The 18,835-nt window shown below is 38.4% G+C and overlaps 1 protein-coding gene across 6 annotated transcripts in view; it reads right to left on the reverse strand.

The window, feature by feature from the left end:
* Positions 1–8,373, reverse strand: part of WDSUB1 (WD repeat, sterile alpha motif and U-box domain containing 1) — a 47,352-nt gene extending 38,979 nt beyond the window's left edge. The window contains exons 1-4 of one of the 6 annotated variants that reach the window (XM_032857880.1): positions 8,331–8,373; positions 5,387–5,808; positions 3,555–3,739; positions 1,508–1,600 (exon numbers count right to left, since the gene is read on the reverse strand). In XM_032857880.1, coding sequence (XP_032713771.1) covers positions 1,508–1,600; positions 3,555–3,739; positions 5,387–5,784 — 676 coding nt within the window. In that variant the 5' untranslated portion in view covers positions 5,785–5,808; positions 8,331–8,373. The other 5 variants (XM_032857881.1, XM_032857879.1, XM_032857882.1 and 2 more) reach the window with 5 other exon arrangements.
* Positions 8,374–18,835: the final 10,462 nt, after the last annotated feature.

Raw genomic sequence — 18,835 nt, forward strand, 5'->3', positions numbered from 1 at the left:
GATGGCCAATTGCCCATGTAATTTCAGAGTTCCTATTAAAATGACAGTGAAAGAATTAATAAAAATATAAAAGCAGATCAATGAAGAGAATGGAAAGAGAGGTGTCAGCAATCCGGAAACTGAAGCCAGTTTTGGTAAGGCAGAAAGCAAAATAACTGGTGAGGAAGTACAGAGAAGTAATAGCTCAGAGTGCAAAGGGAGGGGTGACAGCCCAGAAGAAAGTTAATCTGCCCGAGAATACCCCAAAAGACTTATCAACAGCTGGGGAAAAGGAAAATCAGGAGGACACAGATATCAACCTGAAAACAAAAAAGTTAGCAACAAGTCTATTGATAGAACACTTGGTGTCCACCTCCAATCCTTCCCTCATCCCACCCACAGCATGTTGCACAAAAGCCAGATGCTTCTCTCTAGGCAAAACATTTCTGGGGGAAAAGAATGGCTTTCTGGGGAGCTTTCTGGCAGCTCCAGGGCAATGCTCTAAGCCCCTGAACCGCTCCAGTCAGGGCCAACAACCTGCTTCCTCATCCTAAAGGGAAGCCAGCAATAGCAAACCACTATGTGCACAGAGCTTCTAAACATCTTATTATTGCCTAATTCTTAAATGTCAATGGAATACAAGGTTCACCAGAATTTGAAGAAGTTTGTAACCATATGAAAGAGAAAGATCAGTGTAAACAAATAAAAAAAAAGATTCAAGAGCAAACAAGGATAATCAGGAAACAGAAGGGAACAACAAAACAAAAACCTCTAACTGGTATCCTGAGTTTTGAGTTGACCTTGCATTCATAAAATAAAAGGAGGACACGGAGAAAAAAGAAACAGAGAAGAAGATGAACTTATTGAAATTGAAAATATGATGGAATAAAAAACACAAAAGGTTAAAAGATGAAGTTAAGGTGTGTTTCCAGAAAGTATGGAAAAGCTAAAGAGAGAAATGTGGTGCGTGGGTGACACAGGGAAAGAAATCAAGGAGGTTCAACACTCAATTAATGAGAATTATTAAAAAGAGAAGAAATGGGGAAGAAATTATGAAAGAAATAACTTAAAGGTTTTCCGAACCTTTAACTTAAAAGTTTTCCGAAAATGAACAATGTGAGTTTCTTGACTGAAGGATCACCTGAAGGAACAGTGCATTACATGGAGGAAAGACCTCCCCCACACTGCCAAAAAAATAGTCACCACAGTGAAAACATTTTAAATATGGTGGAAAAACAATACTTATACAAACAGAAAACCACCAAGAGTTGCAAATAGATAAAGTGTAGGTGATTTTTCTGGTGAGCAGGAATGTGTGTAGCGGTAGCGGGGAGGTCATTATCAGCTGTGAGCATCCAATGACTAAATCATGTATATGTACGTCACTGCTCTGACTAAAAATTATTAATACATACTTTATAATACTTTTAGATATCCAGAGTTCCTTAAGTAAAAAGATGAATTAAAACAGAAATTCTATCTGATTCACAATTTTAGAGAACTACTGGTTGAATACACACATACATACCTAAGACATGGGTAAAAGAAACTACCCAAATTTTGATCTGGCAATCCTGACCACATGAGGCCAATCGAAAAAACTGAAGACCTTGCTCTCCATCTAAAAATGTAAATTTGTGAAAAATAAATACACAAGAATTGGTAAAATATTTAAAACAAAAAATTTTCAATTTCTTATATCAAGATCTGTTAATTCTATTCACTTAAACCATATTCAAAAGTGGTATTAACTAAACACAAACCATAGAATGAAATGCTAAATAAAGAATTTATTTTAAACAAGGTGCATCAAAGGATTATAACCCTGGCCACTGAACTTACTACAACAACTTGCCTTTTTATTTCCTTCCACTAAGAATGTAACTCAAGGGTATGGGCCAATATTGAGCTACTAAGCCTGGGCCATCCTTCAACCCCATCTTAGGGTCTATAAGGCTAGCACTGATGGGAAAAATAAGGAAGAAAAGTTATGAGTGTTCAACATTTAATTATTCCCAACTTTCTTTTTTTTAAAGGATATACCCATTTCTTAAAAGCTTAGTCTATAATTCACATGGAATAATAGAGATTTTCCCCCCCTTCAAGACAAAGGCTGGAATTTTAAATCCAAAATAACATTAATTCGGTCTATTTTATTTGGTAGAAATTATACAAATCAAGGAAAGTAATCAGTAAATTTGATGTCACAAAAAAACCACTAGTTTTTAATGCTGAGATAATTTCAGTGTATAATTATATACACACTAGACAAGTTCCTAAATATTTGTAGCTAATGTATATATTGATATCATCAAGTCAATTTTACATGAGTCCCACCTAACTTCACAGATACAGTTCATCAAAGGAAGTTTTGGCACCGATACATACTAAGATACAACTATGTACATAAGCACAGGGGAGGCTTATTTGAAGTGATTTTTACCTGAAATCTCAAGGATAACTAACAGTGAACCAGCTGAAGGGTCCATATGGTAAAATGCTTGGAAACATCTTAGAAACATTCAAGGAACAAAAGGAGGCCAGTGTGGCAAGAGAATGTCTGAGACCAAGTGTGCGTTGAGACGAGGCAGGCAAACAGGCAAACAATGTGTCTGGTACTTCCAGGCTTTGTGTTTTGGATCTGGCATTTTGTATCTTATCTTAATCTTATTTTAATCAGCCACTGCTGGGTTTGAAATAGGGGAGTGCCAAAACCATCCTGCCCACCTCTGGACTTGAGCTGTCCAGTAAGGTAGTCACTAGCCACATGTGGCTACTGGACACTTGAAATATGGCTAGGACAAATTTAAACGTGACATAATATACACACTGGATTTCAAAAACCTAGTATCAAAAATAGTGAAATACCTTATGTGTTACTATCAATTATTGAAATATTTTATAGATGAGTAAAATTTTATCATGAAAATTAATTTCACCTACGACTAAAAAGTCTTAAATCTACAATGTAGCTCACATTATATTGCTAATAGGACAGAACTGGTGGCGGAATAGGACTTGAGGCAACAAAAGCTGAACTTCATCCTACCACACAGGATGAAATAGAAGAGAGCTTCCCAATTCACCGTTCTCTATTTAAAACAAGAGTCTATCTATATTCAGGAGCTTGTATTTCTTCTTTTAAAAGCTAATTGTGTTGTCAAACATCTTATTTTATAAATTCAGCTTTTGGAAGATTAAATTAGTTAACTGAAAATTTAGCTTCTGTTTCCAATTTTTTAATTTCACATTTCTCTTTGAAGATCAATATACTGTATTTTAAAAATCCACAGACAACCAATAGGGTGAGGTCCTCTAAATTACCATATTTAAGGAATCCAGATCTACTATACAAAGTTGAGTCATTCCCCAATGTATAAATAACCTGATTTTCCCTTATGATATTTCATGATTTCATTTTGATCAAATAAAGAACAAGAATGATTCTTCAATAGGAATGAATTAAAAGGGCTTCTCATTTATTAAAGATGAAATGAAAATGGATAAAAGAATTAAAAGTCGTACACAAATTACAAATAGGAACTACTAGCGCTTTAAAGATTAAAATAACTAACCAGTAACTGGCTGTGAAGAAAAATCACAGCAGGTAATTCCAAGATCGTGTGCTTTTTCACTATGTAGACACCTCATTTTATCATCCCACACTGTTAAATCTCCACATGAGGAGCCAGTGACAAAGAGGTTTCCATTCGGAGAAAATGCACAGGCCACCAAGGAGCCATCTTTAACACTACCGCATCTGAAATAAAACCAAAAAAAGGGCAGGGGGTTTCATTTCATTTCGGAATATCTCTTACTTTATATTTCAATTTCTAACAGCAGCTTACTATAGTAAAAACAGGAAAAATGGCTAATAGAGAACTAGAAAGGGCAACAGATGTCTATAGAAATATCATATGCTATGAACTAAGACATGCTTTTCCAAAAAACAGGTTTAAACATTATCTTGAGTAATGTATTCAAGCCTAAGCTATATAGATCCAAACCAAAGTCCATGTAGCTTCATGTTTTTCCATAAGGCAAGTCTGTATGAACGCATTAAAATCTACGAAACTTAACAAAAAAAGCTCTGACAACCAAAATATCAACTAAAGTTATACATTTTTAAAAAAACTACTTTTATTGGAAAACATGTTATTAGGTCAAAAGTACTTTCAACTTTTGTATTAAAATCACCAAGAAACATCACCTTCAAATATAAAATACAAATAAATATAAACTAGAAATATAAATTCTTTATGAAAAGAAAATGCTGTGAACAAGTTAAAATTATCTTGGGAAGATAAGGAGGCAAGGTGCTGACAGTATTAATTTTAATTTTCTCAATTAGGAAAAATAAATTGGTAAAAGCCTAACAATTAGTGCAGGGTCCCATCCAGTGCTACTGCAGTGTTATCTTTTTACAGCAGCATACATTAGGGAAGTAATGGCAGAGAGGCAGAATTCATCACCTGATAAGTGAAAAAGAAAATTTCTTAGTTGACAGCTTTATTTCATTCATATAAAAAAACTTGAACGATTCCTTCTTTCTGAGCTGTCTCTTTAAATGGTTCATTAACGCCACTTAATACACATCACCTTCTTCAACCCACAGACCTAATTCTAATGAGCAACAGTTGTGCTCTGAATGATCTAAGGACAGGAGAAAGTGTATTGGGCTATTTCACTTGGTAACATTTAAAAGTTTATGGTATTTAATGTACTTAATGTCACTGAACTGTACACTTAAAAATTATTAAAATGGTCAACCTTATGTGATATACAGCTCACCATAATAGACATAAAAGTACATAGATTTCATGTTGGCAAGTTGCAACAGAACATTACCAGTTTAAATTAATTGATGTATTTTCATCTAAAAGGAGTTTTTCAGGTGGTTTTTTGTTTTGTTTTGTTTTAATGACAACACCACACTAATCACAAGGTTCCTTTTTCTGGGGTTGATCATTTCCCTAGGTAGAATCCTAGTCAGGAAACAGCTGTGTTTCTCAGGAGAGACTTACCTACCATTACTCTATTACTGTAAATGCTTGAGTCACAAGTGACAAAAATAAATCCTAAAATTACTAAATCTTATTCAAAAGACTGTTTTCTTCATCTAGCTCTTAAAGTAAAAATCCATAAATGTCTAACAAGATTAACTTGTATTTTACAAGAGAAAGATTGGAGATTTAAAACTCTCAGGGCTAAGCAAATCTACTACAAAAACCATAAAAACATTTGTTTTTATGACCTTCAGAAGACAGGTCAAAATGCCTTTCCTTGGGATTTCGGAAAATTATCTGGTCCTTAAAGTCATCAAAATATCTCTCTCTCTCTTTCTTTCTTTCTTTCTTGGCAAACTTGTTGATAGGGTTAAAAACGGAAAGGGTTTAAGTATTCATACCTATATAACTTGTATGACTGGGCGTTCCATAAAACAACTGTTCCGTCAGCTGCGCCTGATACCAAACAAGTGGAGTCTGGGGAAAACTGGCAAACCCTCACGGGGCTACCAGTGGGCTGTTCCATCACTGCCAAAGTCTCTCCATTCTGAGTATTCCATAGGACAGTGGTACCGTCTGTTGAACAGGAAGCCAAAATGTGGCCTGAAGGGGAGAAACAGCAGCAGTGGACAGCATAGGTGTGAAACTTCAATGGCGAGTGGGGCAGCTCGGTAAAGTCACTTAGGGAGTACAGGCGAATTGTTTTGTCCAAAGAGCAAGTAGCCAAGAGGGAAGAGGAGAACGCACAGCAGTTGACATCATCACCGTGATCGGCTAAGGTATGAATTAGTTTCACCATGTTCTTTATTCGAAGTAAAATGTCCTGCAATTTTTAAATAAAGGTTACTTCATCCTTAGAGTCAAATAAATGCAACTCAAATCCGTAGAAAAGAGTCAAAATCAATTTAAGGATTTGCTCAGTGAAAGCTCCTACATTCGTATTTTTAAAGGACATACTATTGTATCTGAGATAAGAATAATTTGGAGAGAAAACACCGATAAGACCATAAACTCTAACGATGATCACAGTCACACCTGACACACCAATAAATTTCAATTAACTTCTGAAAAAGAACGCTGTCAAATAACGTCAAACTGATTTGACACTGAACATCCAAAACACTGGGTGTTTATTTCACCTCTGAAGCCCTTCCCTTAACTAATTATTTCTCAAAAATGTCTCACTCCAGATCTGCTAATCCCAACTCAAAAAGATTTTCCACTCTTAAAAAACTGTCTCAGCAGCTCCTTCCACAGAATGGAGCCAAGGAGATAGCTCTGCCATTCAGATGCATTAACTGTACCTTTCACTCATAAAAACTAAGAAATGGTTTCATTCAAAATTTCAGTGGCAGTGCTGCAAGCTCCTATGTGCTGGTGTGCCACCTTGTCTGATAACGAATAAAATGACAGAAAAGATTTGAGGTGAAGAACCAATTTAATAAATCCAGGGACACCAAGAGAAGGAAACCAAAGAGAAAGAGTGGCAAAAAAAGGAACGTAGCCAAACTAAACTTAAGAACAAATTTAAGAATTTAGATTAAAATCCAAACCCTTCCTCAAAGTTTACAAAATACTGTATGTATCTGGCTCTTTGCCACCTACTTCTCAGATCTCAAGTCCTGCCCCTTTCCCTTTCCCTCATTTCCTTCCAGCCTGCCTGGTCAAATGGATTCTTAGATCTTGACAAGGCTGTTTCCTCAGGCTGAAATTCTCTTCCCTTTGCTTTTGGGATCCTATTTTTCATTCAGATCTCAACTCCAGTGTCTCTCCTCAGAGAGGGTTTCCGAGTCTAAAACAGCCACTTTCCAGGCTAACATATTACTCTGTTTCAATCCTCAGTGTAGCAATTACCACCAAGGATGTAATTGTTGTCTCTCCACCACGAAGATGTAAATTCCAAAGGAGTGGAGATCTTGTCCATCTTGCTCATTTTTAAGATTTTATTTATTTATTTGACAAAGAGATCACAAGCAGGCAGAGAGGCAGGCAGAGAGAGAGGAGGAAGCAGGCTCCCCGCTGAGCAGAAAGCCCGATGCAGAGCTCCATCCCAGGACTCTGAGATCATGACCTGAGCCGAAGGCAGCGGCTTAACCCACTGAGCCACCCAGGCGCCCCTTCTTGCTCATTTCTTTATCCATAGCACATAAAACAGTGTCAGAACCTAATATGCTCAAATAAATATTTGTTGATTTTTTTCCAAATCCACTTGAATTCTACCTCTATCATATATGAACACAATATAAAATTAGAAAATTTAAAATAAAGCTACCAATACTAAAAATAGAAAATTCAGCAGTGGAAAATAATGCAAAATGAAACAATAATCAGGTCTGAAGGAATAGTTATACCCTTAGGTTGTAATTCGCAATCCCTTGTTGCATTGTTATTTGCAGAATTCTTTACAAATACATGGAACACATCTATATTCATTGTATCCCAAAACTTCAGCGTTTTTTCCCCCAAACCTCAACAACGTCTAAAAAACAAGCCAAGATAAAACAAAACAAAACAAAACAAAAAAAACCGACGAAATGTCCTCGTGGATTGTCACCTGTATTACCGCACGGAAAACAAGCAAGATCATGAGGTCTTTTTGAAGAACTCCCAAATCCCAACTGTGCAAAGACACTAGGTAATCTTGCAAACAAACTTCGGCTTCCACACCCCTGTGGCACTCAGCTCCCTTTGCAGTTCCAGACCAAACAGATGGTAAAATAGACACATAATCGCTTGAATCAAAGTCTGTTTGAAAAGCACTCTCACGCCTAACACCACCTGCCTCGTCGGGGGTCAAGCGTCCGTCCACTCAGCCGTCAGGCCTAGGAGTCAGTCCCTGGGCTGGTCAACTCGCCAGCTGTCAACACACACATCCCTATTTAATCCAAAGCAAAACGGAAATGTGCCCCAAATCTTCCCACATAAAGCCCCGCGACTTACTCCCCCGCACGCAGTGACCCCCCGCGTGCAGTGTACCCCACTCTTATAATCGGCCGGCCCTCAGCGAACTGAGCCACCCGGGCAGGCGGACGGACAGTTGCCGGGGAGCCGGGCCTTCCGGGGCGGCGGCATCCGACTCGGCCCAGCTGGAGTATCCACGCAACGCCCGCAGGGCCGCCCCGGGCTCTGGGCCCCGGCCCTGGGCGCATCACCGCGCCCCGCTCCCCTCCTAGTCCTGGCCGGCTCCCGTCGCGCGCTTCGAACAGACTTCGAGAACCAGACCCCGAGTAGGGAGGCTCCGCGAGCTGAGCCTAGCCGTGCTTTCCCACCTGCCGCCACCGCTGCTCAACCGGCCCACGGACGCGGCCACGTCCACCTCCAAGACCCAAGCCGCGGCGGACCCACCCTCAGGTGCCCCCAGGCGCCCGAGGACCAAGTGACGCGCAGGTGAGGCGGGCGGGGCTGGCAACCGCGGAAACCCGCGAGAAAGAAAACAGGCCCCGCCCCCCGGACACGCCTCGCTCCAGGGCGCATGCGTGGCCTCCCACTCTCAGCAGCCGGCGTTTCTTAGTACTGGCCTTAGATTGACCTGAGTTCAGTTGTGGGAAGAGCGTTTATTCGCAGTTTTTTCCCAGCTGGCGAAGCTGAAGTCCCAAGGCTCAGCAAGTGCCTGAAATATGGTTTTAAAGGTGACCTTATATCCACTCTCTGGTTATTGCAGCTCAGAGTTTTTTTAATCTCCTTCCTCTCTGGTATTTCTCCCCTGTATTCTGTTCTCCTCTAGCCTCCGTGATTGCCCTTTTCTGTTTAGGCTAGCTCTACCCTCAGCCGTCCTTAACCTGGTGTTTTCTGCCATCTTTGTGCTAAGGTTTCCCATATCTCTTCAGGGCGGTCCGCTCGCCCCTGACCCCCAGAGCCCTTTTCACTGGACAGAAACCAATTCCCAGGTACAGAAAACAAGCAGGTGGTTGCCAAAGGTGGGGCATGGGCAAAATAGGGGAAAGGGATTAAAAGATTAAAATTTTCCAGCTATGAAATAAGACGCGGGGAGACAATGTACAGCATAGGGAATATAGTTAAAATATGTGACAAATTTGTATGGTGACGGATGGCAGATTTATGGCGATCACTTCAAAATGTATATAAATGTTGAATCACTGTGTGAATAACTGGAACTAATATAACGTATGTCAACTACACTTAAAAAGCCCACTCAGAGGTAATATTTCCTTTTAGTCTTTCACTCAAATAGATATCAATAATTTTACAAAAAAGCCCTGCGAACTGTCTTTTTAAACTTAAACTTACATCCTGAGTATTTTCCATGTCTAAGATTTCTCCAGTAGCTTCATTATTCCCTGCATAAATCCACACTTCCAGAATCATACCATAATTTAGTTAACATTTTCCCCGTTGTTGGATGGTTGTTTACATATTTTTGTGATTATAGATAATACTGGATTAGATGGCTTTGTACATAAATCTTTATCCACATTCATGAACATTTACTAATTAAATTGTTAAATAGAAATGAAGGGGTGCCTGGGTGGCTCAGTGGGTTAAGCCTCTACCTTCAGCTCAGGTCATGGTCTCAGGGACCTGTGATCGAGTCCCGCATCGGGCTCTCCGCTCAGCGGGGAGCCTGCTTCCCCCTCTCTCTCTGCCTGCCTCCCTGCCTACTTGTGAAATAAATAAATCTTTTTTAAAAATTTTAAAAAATAGAAATGGAATTACTGGACATAAGGGTGTAAAAATTCCTAATAGGGGCACCTGGGTGGCTCAGTGGGTTAAAGCCTCTGCCTTCAGCTCAGGTCATGATCCCGGGTCCTGGGATGGAGCCCCGCATTGGGCTCTCTGCTCAGCAGGGGGCCTGCTTCCTCCTCTCTCTCTCTGCCTGCCTCTCTGCCTACTTGTGATCTCTGCCTGTCAAATAAATAAATAAAATCTTTAAAAAAAATAATAAAAAAATAAAAATTCCTAATAATTACTGCCACATTGCTTTTCAGAGGGGTTGTATGGTTTGCACAACATATGGTTGTACCTGTCTCTCTTCATTCTTGACAGACTTGATAATATTTATTTTATCTTCACTAATTTGATGAGCAAATTTGTTATAATTTGTTATAATATTGTAATAAGTAAACTATGTAAAGGTAACTCTGCCTACACATGCCAGTCTTTTAGCCCAGAGACCTTCAGGCCCGTATGGTTTCAGGGAAAGGCAAGTTTAGAGAGAAGCCTTCTTGTGGCTGGTCTCTAGTCTATGGATTTGCAATTTATGAGATGTTAATTAAAATATCTTGCCAATATAGTAGAGAAACATTTTAAGAATGTGTAGAGATCTTTGATCACATAAGTGAACTGGTTATCTTATTTTACACAACAGATAGAGTATCAAAATAGTTGGAACTTGACCTTAGAATCTTAAAGATTCATATTTTATGCATTCTTTGCTTTAATTATATAACTGTGAAAAAATTATATAACTGTGGTCAATAATTAATCCTATTTTATCTTTACTTTCCAATTGTTCTTTGTAATAACATCAGCTGGGGGAGAGGAAGTGGGACAGGGAGAAGCAGACTCCCCTCAGAGAAGGGAGCCTGAAGCGGGGCTCCATCCCAGGACCCTGGGATCATGACCTGAGCTGAAGGCAGATGCTTGACCAGCTAAGCCACCAAGGCACCCCAAGTTTCATGTTTTTTTTTATTACACAAGAAAGTATGACATGGGCGCCTGGGTGGCTCAGTGGGTTGGTGCCTCTGCCTTCGGCTCCAGTCATGGTCTCAAGGTCCTGAAATCGAGCCCCGCATCGGGCTCTCTGCTCAGCGGGGAGTCTGCTTCCCCCTCTCTCCCTGCCTGCCTCTCTGCCTCCTTGTGATTTGTCTGTCAAATAAATAAATAAAATCTTTAAAAAAAAAAAAAGAAGAAAGTATGACAGACACTGATGCCCCTTTTGGACAATTCTCCTCTGGACAATTCTTCAGAAGCCCTGCAGCAGCTTTTGTCTCATGTGTCACTGCTCAGAATTGTATCACATGCCATATGTTAAGCAATCACTTTTAAGAGTAATGGAATTGCCATTAATTAATATTTACCCTCCTGAGGCTGGAAAAGGACCCACTTTCCCCTGAAGCATATGGTCAACCAACATCTACTAGAGTAGGTGGAAGGAAATAAGGAGACAAGACAGCTACTGCATACATTAAAGTATTTTCCGTGTGGAAAATATCTATATAATAGAAAGCTATTTAACTCAATAGATGTGAAAGTAAGCCACATCTCAATTGTTAGGCCTCAGTCTTTAATCCTTCTTAAATAGCGTTATTCAGTATACTCACCAGTTAATATTTACCAGCTAAATTTACCATACTTGGTTAGGTCTTTTTTTTTTTTTTTTTAAGACTTTTTTATTAGAGAGAGAGAGCATGCCCTCACATGATAGTTTTGAATGGCTGAATATAATCTGTTATTTTTTATTTTTTTTTAAAGATTTTATTTATTTATTTGACAGACAGAGATCACAAGCAGGCAGAGAAACAGGCAGAGAGAGGAGGAAGCAGGCTCCCCGCTGAGCAGAGAGCCCGATGGGGGGCTCGATCCCAGGACCCTGGGATCGTGACCTGAGCCGAAGGCAGAGGCTTTAACCCACTGAGCCACCCAGGCGCCACTAGAATCTGTTTTAAAAAAGTCATTCTTATACTAAAAAGAATTGAGATTTGCTATAATGAAAATATTCAGAAAAGTGTATTACAAATTCTGAAAGCAATATTTAAAAAGGAGTTGTAAACCTATTTTAAGAATTGGAGGAATCCCTAGAATAAGTATACAGCCTCTCAAAACATTATACTGTTTCCATACAAACCTATGTTGTATGCCTCATTATAATAATGCCTCATTATCCTTTGGTGATCTAATGAACTCACTGAGCTTTCTTTTCACTTCAGAACCCAAGATATATTCCCAGTTGGCTCTAAGCCTTAGGCCTCTATCATTCACTACCGAATTCTCCCTCAAGACTCACCATATTCTTTGATATCTACTACCATGATTATTAGGGCTGTTTTTTCATTAAAGGACATGGTAAGGATTTTGTTCGGGGAGGATTAGGGTACCCTTAGAAATAGAGCTTGATACTTAGTTTAAAATTTAATTAAAATCTTTTTTTTTAAGTTAATAATGGGGGCACCTGGGTGGCTCAGTCAGTTAAGAGGCCAACCCTTGATCTTGTCTCAGGTCATGATCTCAGGGTCATGGCATTGAGCCCACATCAGTCTCCTTGCTCAGCAAGGAATCTGCTTAAGGATTCTCTCTCCCTCTGCCCCTTCCCCCTGCTCGTTTGAGTGCGTGCACGCTCTCTCTCTTTCTCAAATAAATAAATCTTAAGAAATAAGAAAAAGTTCAAGAATGAACTACATATAACTTATACCTCAAACACTTTAATTTTGTCATCCAAAGACAACAACCCGAATGATTTTCACATGTATGGTCGAGGTAGAGAAATAACAAACAGATCTCAGATACTAATTTTGGTATCGCTTCCCCCTTGATTTATCTTTTTTTTAAAGACTTACCTATTTATTAGAGAGAGTGGGAGGGAAGGACAAGGGAGAGGGAGAGAGAATCTCAAGCAGACTCCCTGCTGAGTGCAGAGCCCTACCTTGGAGCTCCATCTCACAACCCTGAGATCATGACCTGAACTGAAATCAAGAGTCAGCTGTTTAACCAACTGAGACACCCAAGTGCTCCTGCCTTCCCCCTTGATTTAAATGCTAAGGTGCAAAATTCTCTTCCAATGAAGGTCCAGAGGATCCAAATTAGCTTTTCCTTTAACCCTGTATTTAGCCAACTCCTTACCCACCACTCTTCCAGGCACTACTTTTGCTATAGTAACTCATAAATCTTCGCAAGTCCCAGCAATACCTGAGAATTCTCAATATCTTCTATTCACCTGCATATACCTGAGCTTTTTCTTTAGCAGTATCAGTGCTTCCAGCTAACTAGAGCGAACACAAATGTTTCATCTCCTGAATATCGCTGGCTGAAAATAAAATTGGGTGAAGTTTTTACAGTCCCTAGAAAGCAGATAGGGTTAGAAATGACATTTACATTAAAAAAACAAACAAACACACAAAATGCGCATCAAACTTGAAGCTGCTAATATGAGAAGATAAATTGCTTGATACTTTTCAAAACATGGTATTCAAATTCTAAAATCTGTAATAAGTTGTTAGTGAAAAATAATACAAATATTGAACACTCATTGGGAGGTAGGGAAAAAGAATCCTTTTTCACTGCTGGTAGGTGTGTAGACTGGTGCAATCATCTGGAGAGCAGTATGGTAACAGCACAGAACGTGTGCATATGCCAACCCTGTGTACATCCTAGAGAAACTTTTATCACACAGTTTGTTTTCTATTGCTGTGTAACAAATTACTCAAAACCAAGTGACTTGAAACAACAATATTTATTATATCATAGTTTCTGTGAGTCAATAATTCAGTAACATACAGAAATCAGTTCCATTGCTACATACTAATAATGAGCTATCAAACAAAAATTAAGAAAATAATCCTATTTACAATTGCATCAAAAAGAATAAAATACCTAGGAAGAAATTTGACAAAGGTGAAAAACCTGGAAACCAAATACTACAAATATTGTATTGATGAAAGACACAAATAAATGGAAAGATAAGATATTCCATGATCGTGGATTGGAAGAATTAATATTGTTACAATGTCCATAGTATATAAAGCAATCTACAGGTTCAGTTAATCCTTGTCAAAATACCAATGGCATTTTTCACAGAAATAGAACAAGCTGAAAATGTGTTTGAAAACACAAAGACCTGGAATAGCCAAAACAATCTTGAGAAAGAAGAACAAAGAGCTGAAGGCATCATGCTTCTGGAATTCAAAGTATAATCCAAAATGATGGTAATCAAAATAGTACAGTACTGGCACAAAAGCAAACACTTAGATCAGTGGAATTGACTGGAGGGCCCAAAAAATAAACCCATGCATATATGGTCAATTAATTTATGACCAAGGAGGAAAGAATACACAATGGGGAAGATAGTCTCTTCAATACATGGTTTTGGGAAAATTAGACAACTACGTGCAAAAGAATGAAAGTGGACCATTATCTTATGCCATATATAAAAATAAATTCAAAATGGATTAAAGACTGGAATATAAGACCTGAAACCATAAAACTTCTAGATGAAAACATAGCTCTCTAACATCGATCTTGCAATATCTTATTGGACCAGTCTCTTCAGGCAAGGGCAACAAAAGTTAAAATAAACAAATAGGATTTCATCAAATAAAAAGCTTTTGCATAGTGAAGGAAATCACTAACAAAACAAAAAGGCAACCTATTGCATGGGAGAAGATATTTGCAAGTCATACATCCAAAAAAGGGGTTAATATCCAAAATATATGAAGAATTCACACAACAGAATGCAAAAAAAAAAAAAAAAAAGACATTTTTTCCAAAGAAGACATATAGATGGCTAATAGCCACATGAAAAGTACTCAACATCACTTATCATCAGGGAAATGCAAATCAAAACAATGAGATATTACCTGACAATGGTTAGATTGGCTATTATCAAAAAGACATAAAGTATTGGCCAGGATGTGAAGAAAAGGGAACCCTTGTATACTGTTGGGAATATAAATTGGTGCATCCCCTATGGAAAACGGTAGGGAAGTTCTTAAAAAAAAAATTAAAACCCACAACACAATCCAGCAATTCTATTTCTGGGTACTTATCTGAAGAAAACAAAAACACCAATTTGAAGAGATATATGCACCCCTATGTTCATTGTAACAATAGCCAAGATATGGTGTCTGTCAACAGATGAATGGATAAAAAAGATAAGGCACACACAAGTATTACTTAGCCATAAAAAACAATGAAATCTTGCCATTTGTGACAACACATGGACACAGAGAGCATTATGCTAAGTGAAATAAATCAGGCAAAGAAAGACAAATACCATATGATTTTACTTTTATGTGGAAAAACAAAACAGAAACAGATTCATAGATACAGGGAACACACTGTTACCAGAGGAGAGAGGAGTTGGGGAGGCTGGAATAGGTGAAAGGGGTCAAGAGGTACAAACTTCCAGTTATAAAATAAAGTCATGGGGATGTAATGTACAGCATAGGGAATATAATCAATAATATTATAATAACTTTGTATCATGGCAGATAGTAGCTACATTTATTGTGCAGATCATTTCATACTGTATAAAAATATCAAATCACTGTGATGTACACTTGACACTAATATGTCAACTATCCTTTAATTAAAACAACAACAACAACAACAAAATCCTCAGGAGCGGCTTAGCTGGGTAGTTTTGGCTCAGGGTCTTTCGTGAAATTGTAGTCCAGATGTTGGCTGGGGCTCCAGCCAATCGAGCGTTTAACTTGGGCTGTAGGATCCACTTCTAAGATGCAGCAGTCATATGGTTTGCAGGTTGATGCTAGCTATTGGCTGTTCCAGAGCACCGCTAGAGTGTCCTCATAACACAGTAGCTGGGTTTATCCAGTGCAAATGTTCCAAGAAAACAAGGTGGAAGCGGAAATGTATTTTATGACCTAATCTGGGAATTCACAAGCTATCACTGCCACATGATGTTGGTCACACAGGCTAAGCCTGATACAGTGTGGAAAAGGATTATACAAGGGCATGCGTACCAGAAAATGAAGGTCCTCTGGAAACACCTTGGATATGTATGACAACATTCACTGCAGTATTATTTGCAGTGACAAGAAATTGCAAGCAACTCAGGTTTTCATTCTTTCCTTTTTTTTTTTTTTTTTTAATGTTTATTTATTTGAGAGAGAGCATGAGTGAGCAGGGGGTAGGGGCAGAGGGAGAAGCAGCTAATCTCCAAGGACCCTCCCCACTGAACGCAGAGCCTGATCTGGGGCCTAATCCCAGGACCCTGAGATCATGACCTTAGGCAAAAAATCAAGAGCCAAATGTTTAACTGACTGAGCCACTCAGGTGCCCCTTAGTTTTCATTCTTTTTTTAAAAGATTTTATTTATTTATTTGACAGAGAGAGAGATCACAAGTAGGCAGAGAGGCAGGCAGGGAGAGGGGTAAGCAGGCTCCCCGCTGAGCAGAGAGCCCGATGCAGGGCTCCATCCCAGGACCCCGGGATCATGACCTGAGCCTAAGGCAGAGGCCTCAACCTACTGAGCCACCCAGACACCCCAGGTTTTCTTTCTTAAGAGAAATTTGAAAGTAAAATGTGGTACATGCCTGTGATGGAATGCCTTGTAGCAGTGAAAAGTAATGAACTGGATTTACATAGTATTTTTTCAACTCAAAAGAAATGGAAGAACAAATTTGTAGCACAATGCAACTGACAAAATTAAAAAAAAATTTCTTCTCAATATTTGTAAAGATACATGTGTTGCTAAATAAATACAAGAAGGATTAACTGGAAAGATATATTAAAAATATTTGTATGTGGGGGAAGGAAATTGAAGAGTTGCTGTGAAGAAGTAAAAAAATAAGGGTTTTACAAGAATAACATGAAGAATGTGACATGAATTGAGAAGGGTTACCTCAGTTTTATATAGCTGAGGTTTAAAAAAAGGTTTTTTTTTAAAGATTTTATTTATTTATTTGACAGAGAGAGATCACAAGTAGGTAGAGAGGCAGGCAGAGAGAGAGGAGGAAGCAGGCTCCCTGCTGAGCAGAGAGCCAATGCGGGCCCCCATCCCAGGTCCCTGGGACCATGACCTGAGCCAAAGGCAGAGGCTTTAACCCACTGAGCAACCCAGGAGCCCCTTTTTTTTTCTTTTTAAGATAGAGTAGTAGTATAGCCCATGCAGGTTTAAGAGATCTCACTGAAGCAAATTTTCTAGTAGATAAGGTTCTACTAGTTTCCTGGTGCTATATTTTTTTTGAGTCATATTCCTGTAGAAGGAAAACCTTGATTCTGTAAAAATACTTCCTTTGTCTCCATATTGGAATGAAATTCTTTTAACAGAACACAAACTTCTTTCATTACTCAAATGGAAATATTTAAGATACAAATAACCTTGAGAGAGGTAGCCCACAAAAATTTACGGAAGGAGTAAATGATTGATACCAGATTTTCTTGAGGGTGTTTACTGGGAGGCTAAATGAACAGGACTTGAAATTTCCTTAAAGGGAAATGAGGATAGAAGTGATGGAAAAGAGGAGAACAGAGGGGGTACATAAGGTACCGAGGACGGATTAGAGCCTTCATAATTTTGATTTAAATTAGTACTTTTAACAAATTTCATTTTTGGGTTGAAACAAGAAAAAGGGATCATCTTACATAAAAGCATTTATGTAAGTTAGTTCTTATGAGTTCAAGGTATACCCATAGATAAGTTTTTACTTGTTTAATTTTCACTATGGTTATCAGTTAAATAAATATTAAATTACTCTATATACTATTTCAAACTGATGATTATTTTCTGTGTTTAATAGTAGTGCACTGTTTGGTTATTCTGGTTGGTTACTACTTCAGCGATATTTTAAATGTAATCATGAGGGCAAGCTAGTGGTTTATAATTTATAGAGCAACTGAAACTAAAATGGAGAAGGTTCAGGTTAAAGCCTAGTTTATCTTAATTAAAGTATGTTGTGTTTACTTCGGATTGTGTGATAACAGAGGGTCAGGAAAACTTTTTAAACTTGAAGAGAACAATGATACCGGTTTGTTGAAGAAACACCCAACCCAGGGCACTGTGACTGCAAGAGTCATTCACATAACAAATGATCCACAAATGTAGAGTAACAACTGTTACCTAGACCAATTGCCCTTTTCTGATCATGCCCACTTCTGGAGCAGCTGTCCCTGCTGAGTAGCAATGAAGACATGGGGCCAAGGAGCCCATATTGACCAGGCTTTCCTTTTTCCAGAGATATCTTATTTATTGTTAAAAGAAAATTATCACTCTTGAAAAATTGTGCTTTGTGTGTTTAAGTATTTTATTTCTCATTTATGAACTCCTCAGACACCAGACATATTATTATCAAGCTGCTTATATACCATCTAATATAAATTAATGTAAGCATGTATCATCCCTAAGGCACAACACCCCCATGAAGAAGACTCCCCACTGAGCATCTGGCATACCCATAAACACAAAAACCAGACACTTTATTCACAGCACCACCTTGTTCTTTTCTCCACATGGTCTTTTTGATTAAGCACGAGCCCCTTGAGGCATAAGTGCAGTATTTGGTTAACAGAAACTGACATATTTACATAATAACAGCTGATTTTCCTATCAGTCTCCACAAACAATCTAGAAATTTTGGAAAATACTTGGTGGCTTCAAAGCATTTTAAAGTTAGGAATATTTTTTTCAAAACTTTTCTATTCTCCCTTCACTGTTAAAAGCCATTCTTTAAGGCTTCTCAGGACCACTTCTCCACAAGGCTATAAGCTCCATGAAGGGCCTGTGCCTGTCTTGTTCACCAGTGATTCATTCCTCAGAGCCCAGCAAGGCATCAAATCATATTTCATGAAGGCTTGAACGTGTAGCTCACAACTTACCAGACAAATTTATATGATCAATTTTTCTTATTGACTACTGACAATTGGTTACATGTCTACCAATTGAGACATTTCTCATATCAGAACAAGACTTTTAAAATGTATTCTAATATTTCCATATTGAAAATGTGAAAATAACAACAAAATGTGGTCCAGAGAGGCTCAGGCACTAATGAAAGGCACAAAACTTGACTTAAAACCGCCCTCCTCCGCCCAGCCCAATGTTCGTTGAACTACACAGTCTGCTGCTCCTCCTCTAGGATTTTGTAAAAATCAAATTTAAATTAACTATCTTTTTGAAAAGAATATATACTCAGGTTCATTAAGAAAAACTAAAAAAC

Source organism: Lontra canadensis, unplaced genomic scaffold, assembly GCF_010015895.1.
Source record: "Lontra canadensis isolate GAN:19392208 unplaced genomic scaffold, GSC_riverotter_1.0 scaffold13, whole genome shotgun sequence".
Lineage (NCBI taxonomy): Eukaryota > Metazoa > Chordata > Mammalia > Carnivora > Mustelidae > Lontra > Lontra canadensis.